The 19,620-nt window shown below is 38.4% G+C and overlaps 1 protein-coding gene across 1 annotated transcript in view; it reads right to left on the bottom strand.

Moving 5' to 3' along the window:
* The window catches only part of OVCH1 (ovochymase 1), an 81,722-nt gene that overhangs the window by 25,655 nt on the left and 36,447 nt on the right, over window positions 1-19,620 (bottom strand). Inside the window, 7 exon segments of the mRNA XM_046663607.1 lie at window positions 2,297-2,436; window positions 3,180-3,315; window positions 4,302-4,394; window positions 4,397-4,426; window positions 11,526-11,750; window positions 15,059-15,154; window positions 15,470-15,626. Of these exon segments, the coding sequence (XP_046519563.1) occupies window positions 2,297-2,436; window positions 3,180-3,315; window positions 4,302-4,394; window positions 4,397-4,426; window positions 11,526-11,750; window positions 15,059-15,154; window positions 15,470-15,626 (877 nt within the window).

Below are 19,620 nucleotides of genomic sequence, written 5' to 3'. Positions count from 1 at the left end.
TATTATTGAAATGATTTTTTCATTGTATCTTTTAACCAATTTTTATTGGCATGGTTTTGAGGCTATGATTGTTGTATAATTAACATATCTATTTTTCCTAATTTGACCTTAGGTATATGACACATAATACATTTTTCAATATTAAACTATCTTTGCATTCTTGGGATAGATCATATTTGGTTGTGTTAAATAGTCATTGAATAATCTGTTGACTTCAAGCATCGAATTAACCCCTAGAGCTTATGAGTCTTATTTGCACATAAAAAGAGTCACAAATTTTGGGGGGAAGGAAATAGTACATATGTTTTATGAACTAATTCTAAGAACAACAGATATATATTTCATTAACATTATAACTAACAAAGCTAAGGCACTCTTTCTCCCTTTTCCTTTATTTCTTTGTTCTTCCAAACTTTGTGTACTGTGACATCCCATTGATGGAGAGGCAATAGGGATACAATAGTCTAATCTTTTCTTCTAAGCAGCACAATTTTAAGAATAGGAATGAGGGGCTGACCCCACGGCCTAGTGGTTAAGTTCAGTGTGCTCCACTTTGGCAGCCCAGGTTCGTGGGTTTGGATCCTGGGCACAGACCTATGCCACTCATCAGCCATGCTGTGGCAATGACCCACATATAAAGTTGAGGAAGATTGGCACAGATGTTAGCTCAGGGCTAATCTTCCTCAGCTAAAAAAAAAGGAAGGAGAAAGAAAAAAAGGAATGAAAATGTCTATTTCCAATACAAACACAGCAGAAGCTTGGTTTCTTTTATGTTGATTAACATGAATTCTCTCATTTTGTTTTCAAAACAACCTCATGAGGCAGTGCAAGTACAGGTATTCTGTAAAGTAAGAAAGGAAGCAGCATAGATAATCTCCAAGGATACTGGGCTCAGATTCTACATTCTCCCCACAAGATGCTATGGCTTTGTTGACGCTAAATTGGCTCAGGAACCAGGAAAGTGCCATGTTTATTAACATTACCTTAAGCATAAATACAAAGATTGCTAGTTCACCTACTTCTGGGATAGTAATGGATGTCCAAAGAATAAAATAACAGTGGTTTAGCAAGACTCTACCTAAGTGGAGAGTGACTTTGGCATCTGGGTCCTTTTTAGGGAGTCAAAGGCAGCAAAATTTCACACGTCCTCTCCCTATGGGCAGTCATCCCATTTCATCAGGAATTTGTATCCTTGACTAAGTAATCTGGGAATTTAAAACACACATGGATGTGCGTGTGGTAGTGATGGTGGGGTATTTCTTCTTGTAAATCACATGAAGAGTAGATATTATTATCCTTATGTCACAAATAAGGACACTGAATCTCAAAAAGCTTTGGGACATTCCCAAAGTCACTGAACTACTATGCAGTAGAATTGAGATCTGGACCCAAGATCCTCAGATTCTGGAACTCTGGACTCCAATATCCCATCACAGTGGGTAATGTTGGTCAGCCAGCCCAGACTCTATTTCCATTTCTCTTTTCTCTAGTCATCTCCAAGTCCAGGGTGGCATGTGATAAATCTGGCCAAACAGACTCAAATCTGCTACAGCATTCTTGGAAATGTATATGATGATATATTATATATTAACATTATAACTAACAAAGCTAAGGCACTCTTTCTCCCTTTTCCTTTATTTCTTTGTTCTTCCAAACTTTGTGTACTGTGACATCCCATGATGATAATGATCCCAAGATGATGATAATCTTCCCTGTGCCCTTTCTTCCCTTTCTCCCCCAGTGTAATGCTAAGAGCTGACATAGCATTATGGAACCATCAGGAAAAGGCCAAGGGAATTTCAGTAACAGCTGTCTTGACAGAATTGAACTGTTGAACTAGGGTGCATCCACCCATCTCTGGATTTCTCTTTCTTTCAATATAATAAATTTAAGTCCCTGTCATCAGGTTTCTGGCTACTATCTAATTGATAAACCCATTCAATGCCTTTCCTATGAATATTATTTGGTCTGATTAATATTATAGTCTAAATTTTCTTGTGTTACATATGTCTAAAACTGCTTTATTTGTCTTTTATTTTTAGTGTTTCTGGGCAAGTTTAATTTAGATATGATCTAAGTAAGCAGCATATAGTTGGGTTTTGTTTTTAATGTAATCTGAGAGAATGTTAGGTTAATCTCGATTACAAATCTAAAAAAATAGTAACAGTAAGGCTGTTCCAGTATCACACAGAGACTAATTTATGTCATCTGTAAGTCACACAATGATTATAAAACATTCTAAGAATATTTCATAGAGGAAAATCAATAGCATAGTTCTTCATGGGAAATTAGTTACCTATTAATTTTTTGTCTGCTCCAAATCCTTCATAAACCCACAGGTGACCCTGACAGGCCAGGGGTGTTGGTTTCACCTGAAAGTTGATAATATCAAGGCGAATGATGTGATTTAAAGGGGCTAATAACCTCCAGTGGCAGCTCCGACACAGATGAAAGAAAGTCAGAAATGCTTTCCAAACAGCATATATTGTTATTTATTTTGTTCAGAATTTAATGTATCACTCAGTGAGTCACTGTTATTCACTCTCTCTCTGCTTCTTTGTGTTTACATGAAAGAAAGATTTTTACTTTAAATTATAACAGTTGAAAAATATTTTCTAATAGTTAATTTGTCAAAAGTTTTAACTAAGTTCATCCATTATGGTGAAGGTCAATCCCATATTATAGTCTAAATTCTGATTGGCAATCTGTAAGAGTTAAGGACCTATTCTTGCCTGAATTTGCCCCAAACTCTCCCAAATCACATCAATTCAGTTAGGATTGATATTATGTAAATCTTCAGTTTTCATTTCTCACTTTAAATTTATTCTAACGTTTAATTCAGGGAAAGTCCTCTTTCCATTGTGGCATTTTAAGAACCATTTATTGAGTAACTACTATGTGCCAGAGGTTTTACAGAATTTATTTCAATCTCCGAAACTCTTTGATAGAGATTTGACTTTCCAATTTACCTAATAAATGGTCTCATTTGTTGAGAAAGTACAATTTATCAACAGGGATAATCTTACATTCAGTTTTTGGATATTGAAGGGATTATCTCAAAGTCTATTCTTTAAGGAGAAGAGATGGAAAATAATGCCTTAAGTAAAGTACCAAGCGTTGCTGGTTGTCGAGTGATCATTCACAAACTTCTTTCATCATAATAAACATTCCTTCCTCACCTCATAGTGGTTCTGTGAAAATATCTTGGGATCTGTATGATTCCTGCTGGTTTGGTCAGAATAACATCCTCACAAGTGGCCACATGCACTTGGTTTGTACCCTGGAGAAGTTTGGTAGTTTTACTGCTTTTTGGACCTAGCAATAAAGAAAAAAAGGGAATAAGAATAAAACTAATTTTTAAGAGGCTTGTTATGTGTCTTTTCAGATCAGAGCAGTCTGCTTTCCTCCCTAACTGTTTTAGAAATAAGTTAAGAGGAAGTGGTTAGTTTCACTGAAAAGTCTCTATCTGAAACATTTAAAGACACAGAGAACCAACATCTCACCTCTCTCTTGGAATTATCTTTGGCAGAGCCTAGGGTCTAGGGAAGACCATGTGGGAATAACTATAGATGATGCCGATTCCCTGCATAATTCCATCTAAAATGCAACATTTTTAATACAGTTCTTCAGGAAAAAACTTTCATATGATAAGTGTGCTTTTCTTTATTACTCACTTAACATTTTTCAAAATATATCTCTGCAGTATTTCTCGGTGCCAAGGAGAGAAGCTAGCTTTTGGTTACCTATGCTCATCAAGAGTCAAAAAGCCTCACTAGCTATATGTTCTAAAGTGAAATCTGATAACTCTGAATTGCATAGAGTTTACATTTATGATGATAGCATCTAATATTTGCATAGTTTGTTTTCAAAACTCTTTCTAACCTTTTATTATTATAATATCACTTATAAAGAAAACCTGATAGAGAAATAATAAGTTGTCCAGAGTTAATCAGCCAGCTAAGATGTAGAAACCAAATCTTCCAATCCACAAGAATTATGGCTGCAGAAAAAGCTCTCTGTGGTGTAAAATCACAATCACAGTCAAAAACATTATCTTGTAATCAGCATATCTTAGCCATGTCTACTAGTCACAATTCTGGGTGATTTATAAGTCAATCAAGCTATCCACTGAGCAGTTTCTCTTTTGGACCTGACCAATCTCAGATCACTTAAATGGATTTTCCTTTCAAACATAAACTCATTCCCCACAGAAAAAAAACTTCTTACAAAAGAATGTAAAAATTTTGAAATATTCCTTAAAAAACCATTGATTTTTAACTTTATAAGATGACCAAACATACCTTGGACTCTAAAGACAATATAACTTATGCCAAAAGCACCTTGCACAAGGGAGTGAAAAGACACCCTCACGAGTGGTCCAGAGCTCATGAAATCATTGGGTAAAGCCTTCTTCCACATAGTCCACCTAAGTTAAAAAAAATAAAATCTAATAAAAAACAAGACATTTGTTTTTCAGTAGTTTCTCTATTTTAGGCATAGCAATTAATTAAACCTATGAGGTAGAAATTTACTCTACTTTGCAAAATGAATAGGGCTCCAGAAGTCAAATGACTCACCCAAAGTCACAGAAAATGGAATGGGGAGTCAGGATCTAAACCCAGGTGCATGAATGCAACACCCATCACAATCTACTATGTCACACTACTCCCTTGAAAGACAGCAGGCAGCAAATTATTTTATCTTTAAAATGACACTAAAGTGCCATTTTTCTCCTAGAAAAGTAACCTACTTATTAAAAATATCTCACTGCGAAAATCCACAGTGGAAAACTTTCTGCTTGAAAGTTTATTCTTTCCCTACAATCAACCTTCTTTTTCTTTTTTTTGAGGAAGATTAGCCCTGAGCTAACACCTGCTGCCAACCTTCCTCTTTTTGCTGAGGAAGGCTGGCCCTGAGCTAACATCTGTGCCCATCATCCTCTACTTTATACGTGGGACACCTGCCACAGCGTGGCTTGACAAGCAGTGTGTAGGTCCACACTCAGTATCCGAATCTGTCAACCCTGGGCTGTTGAAGCAGAACGTGCAAACTTAACTGCTGCGCCACCAGGCTGCCCCCAACAGTCAACCTTCTTTTGATTGCTCTACTTTGAGAGCCGAAGTCAAAGATGAAAGGGAAAATTATAACCATAGTTCTAAAACAACTCAGAGGGTTTATTAAGAAGGTGTGGAAAGAACCTGTGAGTTTCTCAGAATCAAACTCATCTACTATCAAGAATAATTCAGGGAGTGACGTCAGCATCATGGTGGAGTGAGCTCTTCCCTTGGACTCTCCCCTCTAAGAAACAACCATAAGGACATTCATATGCCAACAGAGGACATACATATATCACAAAAGATGTCTGAGAGACCCAGGCAGCCATATCCCTGAAGGTGGTGGTGGGGCTGGATCCTCCAGAGGAAGTAAAAGCTGATTCACAGGAGCTCTGTGGAGAGAGACAGGCTGTGGTAGTGGTATGTACACAGGTGAAAAGGGCACCCCGTCCCCACCCAGGACTCCAGCCCCAGAATCATCCAGAGCATGGTACGGTGTGTGTGGTAGTGGTGGTGGGGAAAGTGCACAGGTGAAGAGAGGTGCCCTGTCCCCACTCAGATCCCCAGCCCCAGAATAGTCTGGAGTACAGTGCAGAGAGTATGGCAGCAGCAGCGGGGAAAGTACATAGGTGAGGGAAGTGCTCCATCCCCGCCCAGCACTCCAGCCCCAGGATTGCCTGGAGCAAGGTGCAGAGAGCTTGGTGGCAGTGGCGGCAGTGGTGGCAGGGAAAGTGCGCAGCCCTAGAATCTTCTGGAACATGGCACAGACCATATGGCAGCAGCAGAAGGGAAAGTGTACAGGTGAAGGAGGTGCCCTGTCCCTGCATGGCACTCCAGCCCCAGGATCGCCTGGAGCACAGCCCAGAAAGCTTGGCAGCAGTCGCGGTGCCAAAAGTTCACAGGTGAGGAGAGGTGCCCTGTCCCTGCCTAGCACTCCAGCCCCACTATTGCCTGGAGCAGTGAGTGAGGAAGCAGCAGCTGGGGAAAGGGGAAGTGCAAAGTCCTGCAATCGCCCAGACCTCCATACAGAGAGACAAGCAGGAGCTGGGGGAAGCACTGGTGAAAGTGAGTACACCTTCCCCTGCCTGGTGCTCCAGATCTGTCACTGATCAGTCACTCAGAGAGAAAACCAGTCAGTGGCCAGAGCTGGGGAGCCCCTGCTCAGGCCAGGCCCAGAATACATAGTGCCTGATCCCCACCCAGTGGCGGTACATAGCAGTTGCAACCAGATAAGAGCACCATGAGGAAGCAAAAATCCACTCCATCAAGCAGTATGAGGAGGTATAGTAAATCTCCAGACCAGAAGGAAAGTGACAAGTACCCAGAAACCAACCCAGAAGGCACAGAAATCCATAACCTAAATGACAAAGAATTCCAAACAGCTATCATAAAAAAACTCAATGAGTTAGAAGAAAACAAATTAACAAAAAGACAAATTAACGAGTTCAGGAGCTTCTTCATAAAGGAGATTGAACCATAAAGAACCAATCAGATTTGTTGGAGATGAAAACCACAATGATGAAATAAAGAAAAATCTGGATTCCTTAAAAAACAGAGCTGATAACATGGAGGACAGAATAAGCCAGTTAGAGGATGGTACTATAGAAATGCTTCAGGGCTGGCCCCAGGGCCGAGTGGTTAAGTTCTCGTGCTCCACTGCAGGTGGCCCAGTGTTTCGTTGGTTCGAATCCTGGGCGCAGACATGGCACTGCTCATCAGGCCACGGTGAGGCAGCGCCCCACATGCCACAACTAGAAGGACCCACAACGAAGAATATATAACTATGTACCAGGGGGCTTTGGGGAGAAAAGGGAAAAACATTTTTAAATCTTTAAAAAAAAAAGAAAGAAATGCTCCAGAGGGAGGAGAAGAGAGAACTAAGACTAAAAAGAAATGAAGAAGCTCTCAGAGAAATATCTGATTCAATCAGGAAGTGCAACATAAGGATTATAGGTATTCCAGAGGGAGAAGAGAAGGAGAATGGAGGAGGAACCTTGTTCAAAGAAATAATAGCTGAGAACTTCCCAAACCTGGGGAGGGAGCTGGAAATCCATGTGAAAGAGGCCTCCAGATCTCCTAACTTTGTCAGTGTAAAAAGACCCACTCCAAGGCATATAGTGGTGAGACTGGCAAAAGTCAAGGGCAAAGAAAATATACTAAGGACAGCAAGGCAGAAGAAAATAACTTACAAAGGAACCCCTATCAGGCTTTCAGTGGATTTCTCAGCAGAAACCTTACAGGCTAGGAGAGAATGGAATGATATATTCAAAATCCTGAAAGACAAAAACTTTCAGCCAAGAATACTCTATCTAGTGAAAATCTCCTTCAGATATGACAGAGAAATAAAAACTTTCACAGATAAACAAAAGCTAAGGGAGTTCATTGCCACAGGACCCCCACTACAAGAAATCCTCAAGAAGGCCCTCATATCTGGGAAAAAAAAAATAGGAAAGGGGCTACACAGCCCTGAGCAAGGAGATGAATAGGTATGCAATAATCGGAAAATGGAAGGTCTCTATCAGATCAGGTTAGTAAACACTTAACTTTAACATCAAGGATAAAGAAAAGGAAAACACCAAAACAAAAATGATGCCAAAATTTTAACCACAAACTCACAAGATGGAAAAAGATATGACAAAAATAACTTAAAAGGGGAAAAGGAAAGGGATGGAATCAGTAGAGTCTAAGGAAAAAGACGCTATCAGAAAATGGACTATCTCAACTATGAGATTCTTTACACGAATCTAAGGGCAACCACTAGACAAATAATTAGAACAAGAGACATGGAAGATAAACAAGGAGAAAACGAAGAAAACCAATGGAGAAAACTACCTTCTCAAATTGGTAGTCTGAAAGACACAAGACAAGAAACAAAGAAATTTTATAAACTATTTAGACCAAAATAAAAAAATTTTTTAAAAAGTAGAATTCAGTATCAGGGGCTAGCCCCATGGCCTAGTAGTTAAGTTCAGCTCACTCTGCTTCGGCGGCCCAGGTTCGGTTCCTGGGTGTGGACCTATGCTCCTTGGTGGCCATGCTGTGATGGCAACCCACATACTAAATAGAGGAAGATTGGCACAGATGTTAACTCAGGGCAAATCTTCCTCAGCAAATAAATAAATAAATAAATAAATAAATAAATAAATAAATAAATAAATAAATAATTCAGTATCACTCTATAACATTTATTTAAATGTCACCTGCTCAGAAAGACATTTGCTGGTTATCCTACATACAATTATACGGTACCTACATCACAGATACTTTTCCTCTCCCTTCTCATTTCATTTTCCCCCATAGCTCTTCTACCTAATATATTATATATTTTATTTTATCTTATTGTGTGTCCTCTCCCCAGTAGAATATAAGCTTGGTAAGGGAAAGGATATTTTGGTCCACTATATTCTCTACTGGATCCCCACAACCAAGAAGAGTTAATCTCTGGCCCATAATAGGCACTCCACAGACATTTGTAGGGAGGAAGGGGGGAGGAGATTATATCCAAGAAGAAGAAAAAACATTAGTTGGCATAACATATTAGGGTAAATGATGTTGAAATACTATTCGAAGAATGATCAAACATTTATTTGTAGCAAGTAGAGATGAATGCAGCTCTTGAATGAGTTCCTGGCTCCCACAGGGAAAAAGATAGCACTTTACAGTACAGAAAAATACTATCCGACTTGAGTAAGGGGTAATATTTCCATTACATCCTGCAGTTCTGCTAGCTGTCATCTGAAGTGACAGAACAATCTCGCAGGGTCAAGCTGACAAATTCAAATCAAAGAAATGCTAGGTTGGAAAATTATAGGGGTTCCCTAGTCAATCCACAACAAAGTCAAGCATGGTTTTCAACAGGTAATAATGAAAAAGGCAAGTTTTCCCAGAAAATCATTCTTTCTATATGAGAATCTAGTATATGATAAAGATAATGCTATGAATTGGAGAGAAAGGAATTTTTTTTTAAAAGCAGGGATAAAGTCACTTTACCATATGAGAAAATACATTTCCACAAGATTAAAGCTTCATTTTAATTAAATTTTTTTTCTGACCTCAGAATGGGCAATGGATTTTTAAAAATAAAAGCAGTGAGATAAATTGGAGATCAAAGATATGTATGGGTAGGTTTAAACCAACAAACTTAAAAATGTTTACATCAACATATAGTAAACAAAATTTAAGGGCAAATGACAATCTTATGAATAAGCACTTAACTTTTGACAAAGAAAAAAATTGTTATATATAAAGATCTTATAAACCAGTGAAAAGAACAATACTCAAATTTAAAAATGGGCGGTAATGAGAAGAAATAAAAAATATAAATAGCTAACTATGAAAAAAGTAATTATACCCCTTAACGATAAAAAAGTAAAAGTGCCTATCGAATTGAGCTATTGGGTTACAGGTGTGGTGAAAGAGGTCTCATGTACAGCTAACGGCCATGAAAACTAACCCAGTGTTCCTGAAGAGTAATTTAGTAGTGAGCACTCATGCAAAAAAAAAAAGTTCTGAGTCGCTAGGCATTATCCCAATTTGGGGAGATACAGAGGGAACAAAACAGCAAGATCCCTGTTCTCCTGAAGCTATCATTTCAGTCAGGGAAATGAAGAAGATGGTTTCAAATACAGCCTGCGGCTACAAATGAAATAACCAGTGTCATCTGATAGAAAATGACAATGGGAGGGAATGGATGATGCTACCGTAGACTGAGAAGGCCTCTCTAAGGAGGTGACCTCTCAGTCATTCACTCATTTATTAAATGCCTTCTATGTGTCAGGCACTGTTCTAGGCACTGGCAATTCTTGAAGTGAAGAGACAAAAGCTGCGGTCCTCATGAAGCTCGCATTCAACAGGGAGACACAGGCAAAGCAAACGTGAAAAAACCATCATACGTCAGCAGACGATAAGTGCCAAGAAAAGGGTGCCCGCCAAGAAGTACAGAGGTGGCAGTGGTGCAGTTTACATCCATCAAAGCAGTCCTCATGAAGAAGGTGATATTACCGTCAACACTAGAGGGAAGGGAGGGGCAAAGATGAGAAAGAGCTCCTTCAGGAGCTGAGAGAAGTAGATGGACACGGCCCCGAGGTGAGAATGATAGTGCCTGGAGTGTGGTGAGCTGATGGAGAGGGAGGGGAAAGGTCTGGCTAGGGAGTGTGGATTTTATTCCAGAGCCAAGGAAAAGACCTTGAACTGTTTTAATCAACGCAGAAGGGGGAGGTGATCTGATCATAGGGGGAAAATGTGCACCGTGGATAGGCCAGTTCATAGTTTTTTTCCGTAGCTAAATGAGATAGTATTTATAAAGAAAGAATCTTTAAATAAATATTTGTGCCTTCTAAGTCCATGATTTAATCTCTCAGAATTTATCCTAAGAAAATAATCCCACCCTTAAAGCAATTTTCCTGGCCTCCATATATTCCTGATTCAAACATGTGCATATGTGCGTGTACCACACACACTCACAATAACATACATAAACTATTTTCCTTCCAGGTGTCCCCATCGACAAAATTACTTCCAATACCCACCTACCCACCACCTCCCTCTTTACTGAGAGCCAAAAACCTGTATTACACTTATACAAACAAGAGATGGCAAGTTTGTTTTGTTGAACAAAAACTGATTTGCCCGTACATGAAATGAAATGACAGCTGGCTTGGTATTAGCAAATATTTTGCATTCTGTCATTTTAAAAGCCTTTAATGTATTTTGCTTTATTTTGAAATTCAACCCACTCCCCCCAAGCCCAATTTTTAACCATCTTAACTCCTCCTCTATCATATACACATTTCTGGCATTCTGGCATGGTTCTGGTATGTTTAAAGAAGTTTGGTCCTCTTGTCTTTTTTTTGTTTCTGAATACACATACATACAAACTCACACACTCAACCTTTCATATACCTGTTCTTTAAATTTGAATTTTGAATATATTAAGTGTACCTAGAAAAAAAAAGGCATGCCTATTACAGGATCAAGCCAGCCTGGTGGTCTAGTGGTTAAGTTTCAGTGCCCTCACAGCCACAGCCCAGGCTCGTTTGCCAGTCAAGAAACCACACTACTCATCTATCGGTTGTCTTAGTGCAGCAGCTGCATGTTGCTGTAATGCTGAAAGCTATGCCACTGGTAATTCAAATACCAGCAGGGTCACCCATGGTGGACAGGTTCCAGCAGAGTTTCCAGACTAGGACGAAGGACCTGGCTGCCCACTTCCAGAAACACTGGCAAGGAAAACTCTATGAAGAGCAGCCTAGCACTGTTTGATGCAGCTCCAGTGCAAAGAAGGACCAGGCAGCATTCAGCTCTGCTGTACACAGGATCACTAGGAGTCGGAATCAATTCAATGGCACTAACAACAAATTACGTGAATCAATAATTTGGTGATATTATTACCAAGTCAAACTCTCTCTTGATCATGAACTGCCTATTACAGAAAAGGCTCCCAGCACAAAGTTGAAATGCCAGTAAGATTACCTGCCATCCTTCTCTCACTGTGGCTTTCTTCATAAATAGTCAGAACTGAATCTCGACACATATAAGACCCAGGGAGTGACAGATACTCAACCGTAAATTTTGCCATACTACTTGGTGAAACTCTGAGCACCCAAGAACATTCCAGTTTTCCTCTATAATCCAGAGGATATCTTGGAGTTGAAAAGAAGCCTCTGGGTTCTTCCAGCTCCACTTCAGAGTAACAGCCTGCAATTCAGAACACGTGGACACCATAAACATATGTGGACCAGCATAAACAACGCAAAAAAAAAATGAGGTTCTATTACAAAGTTGAAAAATTTAGGCTTTCAAAAAGAAAATTAAAACTTCATTGCTATCAGTTACAAGTTCCTCGGTGAAAGAGATCACCCCATCCGATGTGTCCTATTTTCTTGAAATGAGATTGCAGGAGCAGAATTTAAATCATAATTATTTAAAATTACTTTTAACTGAATTTTTTAAATTTCTTAGAAAACACACAGAGGACTGCATTCGCTATGTCCAGCATGTTTTCATTTCGTTCCTTCTTTAAGATGTAACTGAAGATCTGTTCCTAAAAGCTTCACTAACTTGAGTGAGCATTTATCTTGCTGGGACAAATGATTACACACATGGGATTTGTGACTGAGGTCAAGAAAAGGAGAATTTGCTGAATACAACTGAATGTCTCTCACTTCTTCCGCTTGCTTTTAAGTCCAAGGGCAACTTGGACCTGCAGGGGCATCTGCAGAGCTTCAGATGCCAGTAGCTCTCTGGCCCTCTGACCCTGTAATCAGCTTCTCCTTCTTCAGATTACATCCTTGACTCTTTGCTCTTCCCCTATGTCAATTCCGTTGACAAAAATCTGAGCAATTACACATTGAAATACTCTATATTCAAATTAACTCATTTTAATGTATGAGTATTAGTTAATACATATATTATTATATATTCTCTCCCATAGAGAAATTAATAATCTAACCAAGGAGAAACATACGTAAATATACTTTTATGAACAGTAGAGATGAAGAGTGGCAGAGGAAAATGAAATGCTACAAGAATTTGGATCCTACTTAATTGTCTAGTTCTTTGAAAATACTCCTTTTCATTTATATGGCTACTATGATCTAATTTTGATATTTATTAGGTCTACATTGATTTAATAGTAACCTAACTGATTTCCCAGCCTCTAATCTTCCCCACAATGTCCTCTATTCTGGTGGTAGTATATGAAACAAAAGAATTAAATTCTTTCCTTGCTCAAAGCAACTAAAGCAGAGCAGCTTGCAAGGTCTTTCAGAGTCTGGCCCCAACATGTTTTTCCAATCTTCAATTTTTTTCCTCTCCATGTGAATCCTCCATGACAAGTCTGCCAGGAAAAGGAATTCCCAACCAGTCACTGCTTTTTCTAAATGGGGTAACAATCTCAAAAAAACTATTGCTAAGATTCATTAATTCCCTTGTGTAAAAAGCAAGCTGTGGGAGTGGGTGGGTATTAAATAAGGCATAGCCCTAACATTCTATCTCATAGAATAGTCATAGAACTAAAACAAAACAATATCCTTTCATATGTAAAACTTTATCTGGCATGAATAAGTTTTTCTGAGTATATACAAATGAGAAATAGCTTCTCTACATTTTAATAACGTCCATTTTCTAATAGCCTTAATGCGACAGTTCAAAGACTACATTAGATGGTCATGACCACCATCATCTATAAACCCTTATGCATTGGTCATACCATCTCTATTCTAAGTGCTCTATATGCATTAACTTACTTAGATACTCACTGAAATTGTTCATTGAACTCAAACATTGAAATCATTAGGTTTTAGGATCTTAGACATAAGTCTGCTCTCCATCGCAATCTTGACTCCAGATTTACTTTTAATCTAAATATCACTCTTTGACTTTCATTTTGACTCACTGTTGTCCGACTATACCACCCACAACTGGTCCCTGAGTTACTTCTCCTTATTCCTAGAAGCTTCCTTAGCAGTCGTTTTCTCTAACACTATTCCTGCCATAAATCTTGCTGATTTCAATAGCCATATAGATGATGATTCCATCCCTGAAGCTTCTCAATTTCTCAGCTTTACTGCACTGATCTTGTCCTTCACTCAACATCAACCATCATCCCAATAGCCAGTCCCTAGAGACGTGGTCGTTAGCAATAACTCTAAGCCTTTCATAATCTCAGTTTCAAGCACCACTCTCTCCAACCACAACCTTTTATCTTTTCAGCTTCCTTTAACACTCCTTCCACCTTTTGAAACTTGTACTTCATCTATCCTAGCACCTTTTCTTTGTCCCTAACTCATCTTTCATCCTTGCTTCACTCTTTTCCTAGCTTAAATTCCAACGATCCATCATTTTAATCCCTTCTTCACATACTCAATTCCATTATACTCTTACATACTTGGGAAAACCCACTCTCACTGAATCTACTCTCCACCTGCTCTGCATCTATGTGGTACTCCTCTGCGTCTCCAAACGAAAACATACAGCTAAGCTAACTGATTAGTCTCCTTCTAAATTCATGATCATTAATCTAAGAGGCTTTTATGCTGCCCAAGAATCCTACTACATTTTCCTAGTCCGTGCACCTTGTCACTTTTTTAGAGAAGTATTTCATACCTTCTTTTCTTAAAATACTCAAACCCTCTTCACAACCCCGTTTCATCTGCTGAGAAAATAGAAGCAATTAGAAGAGAACTGCCGGAAGCTCCTATCCTCACATGTACCTGCATCAGTGCCTAAATACTCTGCCTTCCATCCAGCAACTATGGATGAACTGCACTTTGCTCCTATCCAAGACCAACCCCTCCAGCTAGGCACTAGATCTCATCCCCTCTCTTCAACTGAAGGTCATCACTCGGCAATTCTCCCTCTCTTGTGCATCCTCTTCAATTTTCCTCTACCTCTGCCTAGCTTTCTATTGGGGTTGAGTATATGTGGGAGCAGGTGAGGCAAAAATGAGTGAAAAGGGAAAGATCCTGATGATTTGGAAACCAAGACTTACGGTATCATAGAACTTTCATCTCCCTGCAAGTCTATCACCGACTTCTAATTCTCCAGTTGCTGCTCACTTTTAACTAGAAGTCAAGATCCTATTCGCAAACAGACACTGACAATTGTAGGAGAATTAAGAGAAACACTAACTCTGATGCTGGTCTTGGTCATCTCATATCCAGAGTCTTTACCTCACAAGATACCTTAAAGTCTAAGGATCTTTGTTCATATAGGAATAAATAGCTCAGAGGTCAGGATAATTCTATGCACTTCTCCAAAATTGAAGCACTTGTTTACAACCACAAGATTTTTTTTTTTTTTTACCTGTAACAGCTGTATTTTTGGGACAGAAAAGATCCCCAGATAGTCACAATAATAACTCTCCTTTCTTTCAGCTTAAACTACCAGCCAGAATGAAAACAGAGTTTATAGTGCTCCAAAGAAAATTAGTGGATCCAGACATGCAGTGCTTTTTGATAAGTTCTTATTAGCTGTATTAATGGGATAACGTGGATATCTATTACCTGGCCTAGATGCACTGTCTGTTGAAGGTGTGGATGGTAGCAATTGTTGTCTTGTTAGGGTTTTACTTTCATTATCTATCTGAAGTGAAGCAGGACCTGTACCTGGAGAGAACATGTTAAAAATAAGTAGATAAAAGCCTGAGAACAAAATGTAGTCTGTACCAAAGCAGCTTTTGTCAAAAGAGAATGCAAATATAGGATTAAAACAGCCTCAGGAAAAGCGAGTTTTATCCAAACTCTGCCCAAGGGAGAACTTAGTCTTACTGAATTTTAATGTGCTTAGAAACTAAGATAAATGAAATACTACTTTATGGTCTTTGCTTTCATAATGCTGATTTCTATCACACTCAACTCTCCCAAACCCACTTAAAGAAAGAGGCATTGTTTCCATAGTATCTGAAAAATATTTACCTTTGATTTTGGATTGGATCCAGTCCAAGAAGACACTCACCCTGGCAAATACACCTGGCTTCCTTGGCTGGGCACAGCTGGCTCCCCAGCTGACGATGCCATAGAGGACAAAGGGACCTTTTTCATGTCTACATACTAATGGCCCACCAGAGTCTCCCTGAAACATCAAGAAAATGTGTTCTAGAAAATTGCTTTAATCAGAGCTCTTGCTTTCAGTTTTGGAACAGGAATAACCAATAACGTATTCATAGCACATTTCTTTAATTTAAAAAAAAATTATTCTTTGTCTATTTGTATACCTTAGAACAGGTAGGCTCAAATAAGTAAAATCACAAATCAAAGAGGAGACATTACAACTGATCTCACAGAAATACAAAGGATCATAAGAGACTACTATGGACAATTATACACCTAAAAATTGGATAACCTAGAAGAAATAGATAAATTTCTAGAAACATACAAACTATCGAGACTATCAAGACTAAATTTCTAGAAACATACAAACTATCAAGACATAAGGAAATAGAAAACCTGAACAGATCAATACAAGTAAGGAGATTGAATCAGTAATCAAAAACATCAACAAAGAAAAGTCCAGGACATGGGGCCGGCCCCGTGGTCGAGTGGTTAAGTTTGCACGCTCTGCTTCTGCAGCCCAGGGTTCAGATCCTGGGCACAGACATGGCACCGCTCGTTAGGCCATGTCGAGTCGGCCTCCCACATGCCACAACTAGAAGGACCCACAATTAAAGTATACAACTATGTACGGGGGGGATTAGGGGAGGAAAGAAAAGCAGGAAAAAAAAAAAAGAAGAAGATTGGCAACAGTTGTTAGCCCAGGCGCCAATCTTTGAGGGAAAAAAAAAAGAAAAGAAAAGCCCAGGACAAGAAGCCTTCACTAGTGAATTCTACTAAACATTTAAAAGAGAATTAACTGCAATCCTTTTCAAACACTCCAAAAAATTACAGAGGAGGGAACACTCCAAAACTAACTTTACAAGACTAGCATTACCCTGATACCAAAGCAAGATAAGGACAATACAAGAAAAGAAAACCACAGGCCAATATCTCTGATGAACATAGATGCAAAAATCCACAATAAAATACTGGCAAACTGAATTCAAAAGCATATTAAAAGGATCATGCAGGGGGCTGGCCCCGTGGCCAAGTGGTTAAGTTCGCACGCTCCATTGCAGGCAGCCCAGTGTTTCATTGGTTCGAATCCTGGGCGCGGACATGGCACTGCTCATCAAACCATGCTGAGGCAGGGTCCCACATGCCACAGCTAGAAGGACCCACAACAAAGAATATACAACTATGTACTGTGGGGCTTTGGGGAGAAAAAGGAAAAAAATAAAATCTTTAAAAAAAGAAAAAGGATCATGCACCATGATCAAGTGGGATTTATTCCAGTGATAAAGGATGGTCCAACATATGCAAATCAATACATGTGATACACCACATTAATAGAATGAAAGTTAAAAATCATATCATCCCAATAGAACAGAAAAAGCATTTGACAAAATGTAACATCCTTTCATGACAAAAATTCTCAACAAATTGAGCATAGATGGAACATATCTCAACATAATTAAGTCCTTATATAACAAATCCACAGCTAACATCATACTCAACAGTGAAAGGTTGAAAGCTTTTCCTCTAAGATCAGGAAAAAGAAAAGGGTGTGCACTCTCACCATTTCCATTCAATATAGTACTGGAAGTACTAGCTAGAGCAATCAGGCAAGAAAAGGAAATAAAAGGCATCCAAATCAGAGAGGAAGAAGTAAAACTGTATTTGCAGATGATATGATCTTATATACAGAAAATCCTAAAGACTCCACCAAAAAACTGTTAGAACTAATCAATGAATACAGTAAAATTTTAGGGTACAAAATGAACGCACAGAAATCAGTTGTGCCTCTATATATTAACAATGAAATATATATAAAAAAATAAATAAAACAATCCCATGTACAACAGCCTCAAGAAGAATAAAATACTTAGGAATAAATTTAACCAAGGAGGCAAAAGACCTCTACATTGAAAACTATAAGACTTTGATGAAAGAAATTGAAAACAACACAAATAAATGGAAAGACAACACATGTTGATGGATTGGAAGAGTTAATATTGTTAAAATGTCCATACTACTCAAAGCCATCTATAGATTCAATGCAGTCCATAATCAAAATTCCAATGGTAATTTTCACAGAAATAGAAAAACAATCATAAAATTCATATGGAACCACAAAAGACCCCAAATAGCTAAAGCATTCCTGAGAAAGAACAAAGTCAGAAGCACCACAATTCCTGATTTCAAAATACATTACAAATTTATAGTAATCAACACAGTGTTGTACTGACATAAAAATAAACACATAGACCAATGGGACGGAATCATGAGCCCAGAAAAAAACCCTCACATATACAGCCAACTAATATTTGAGAAGGGAGCAAAGAATACAGATCTTCATTGACTTATGGTGAGCTTACATTCTGATAAACCCATCATAAGTATAAAATATCATAAATCGAAAATGCATTCAATATGCCCAACCTACTGACCATCATTATTTAGCCTAGCCTACCTTAAACACGTTCAGAATACTTGCATTAGCCTACAGTTGGGCAAAATCATCTTAGACAAAGCTTATTTTATAATGAAGTGTTGAATATCTCATGTAATTATTAAATACTGAAAAAAAAACAGAAAGTGAAAAACAGAATGGTTGCATGGGTACAGAATGGTTCTAAGTGTATAGGTTGTTTACCCTCATGATCACGTGGCTGACTGGGTGCTGTGGCTTGCTGCTGCTGCCCAGCATAATGAGAGAGTATCGTACCATATATAACTATCCCGGGAAAAGATCAGAATTCAAAATTTGAAGTACAATTTCTACTGAATGCATATTGCTTTTGGACCATCTTAAAGTAAAAAAATCGTAAGTTGAACCATTGTAATTTTGGGACCATCTATACTCAATGGGGAAAACATAGTCTCTTCAATAAACAGTGTTGGGAAAACTGGATAACATGTAGAAGAATGAAATTGGACCCCTGTCTTACACCATTCACAAAAATTAACTTGAAATGGATTAAAGACTTAAACGTAAGTCCCCAAACCATGGAACTCCTAGAAGAAAACATACAGGAAAAGATCTTTGATAGTGGTCTTGGCAACAATTTTTTGGATATGAAACCAAAAGCACAAGCAACAAAAGCAAAAATCAGTAAGTAGGACTACATTAAACTAAAATTCTTCCACACATCAGAAGAAACAATCAACAAAATGAAAAGGCAACCTATGGAATGGGAGAAAATATTTGCAAACCATGTATCTGACAAGGGGCTAATATCTAATATATTAAAAGAATTCATACAACTCAATAACAAAAAACAACACAACTTGAAAATGAGTAGATGATCTGAATAGACATTTTTCCAAAGGAGACATACAGCTGGCTAACAGGTACATGAAAAGTGCTCAACATCGCTAATCATCAGGGAATTACAAATCAAAACTACAATGAGATATCACCTCACACCTGTTAGAATGGCTGTCATCAAAAAAACAAGAGATAGGGGTCAGCCCCGTGGCCCAGTGGTTAAGTTTGCATGCTCTGCTTCGGCAGCCCAGGGTTTTGTGGGTTTGAATCATAGGCATGGACCTAGCACCACTCATCAAGCCATGCTGAGGTAGCATCCCACATGCCAAAACTAGAAGGACCCACAACTAAAATATACAGCTATGTACTCTGGGGCTTTGGGGAGAAAAAGGAAAAGTAAAATCTAAAAAAACCCGAAAAAACAGATGAGAGATAAAAGGTGTTGGCAAAGATGTGGAGAAAGGGAAGAACCCTTTGCACTGTTGTTGGTGGGAATATAAATTGGTATGCCACTATGGAAAATAATATGGAGCTTCCTCAAAAAATTAAAAATAGGATGACCGTATGATCCAACAATTCCACTTCTAGGTATATAGCCAAAGGTAATCAAAACAGGATATAGAAGAGGTATCTGCACCTCCATATTTATTGCAGCTTTTACTCACAAGAGCCAAGATATGGAAACAATCTATTTTTCCATCAAAGTATGAATGGATAAAGAACTGGTGGTATATATACAAAATGGAATATTATTCAGCCATGA

Source organism: Equus quagga, chromosome 1, assembly GCF_021613505.1.
Source record: "Equus quagga isolate Etosha38 chromosome 1, UCLA_HA_Equagga_1.0, whole genome shotgun sequence".
NCBI lineage: Eukaryota > Metazoa > Chordata > Mammalia > Perissodactyla > Equidae > Equus > Equus quagga.
The sequence above is the reverse complement of the archived record's forward strand: the minus strand, read 5'-3'. Positions and strand labels throughout refer to the sequence as shown.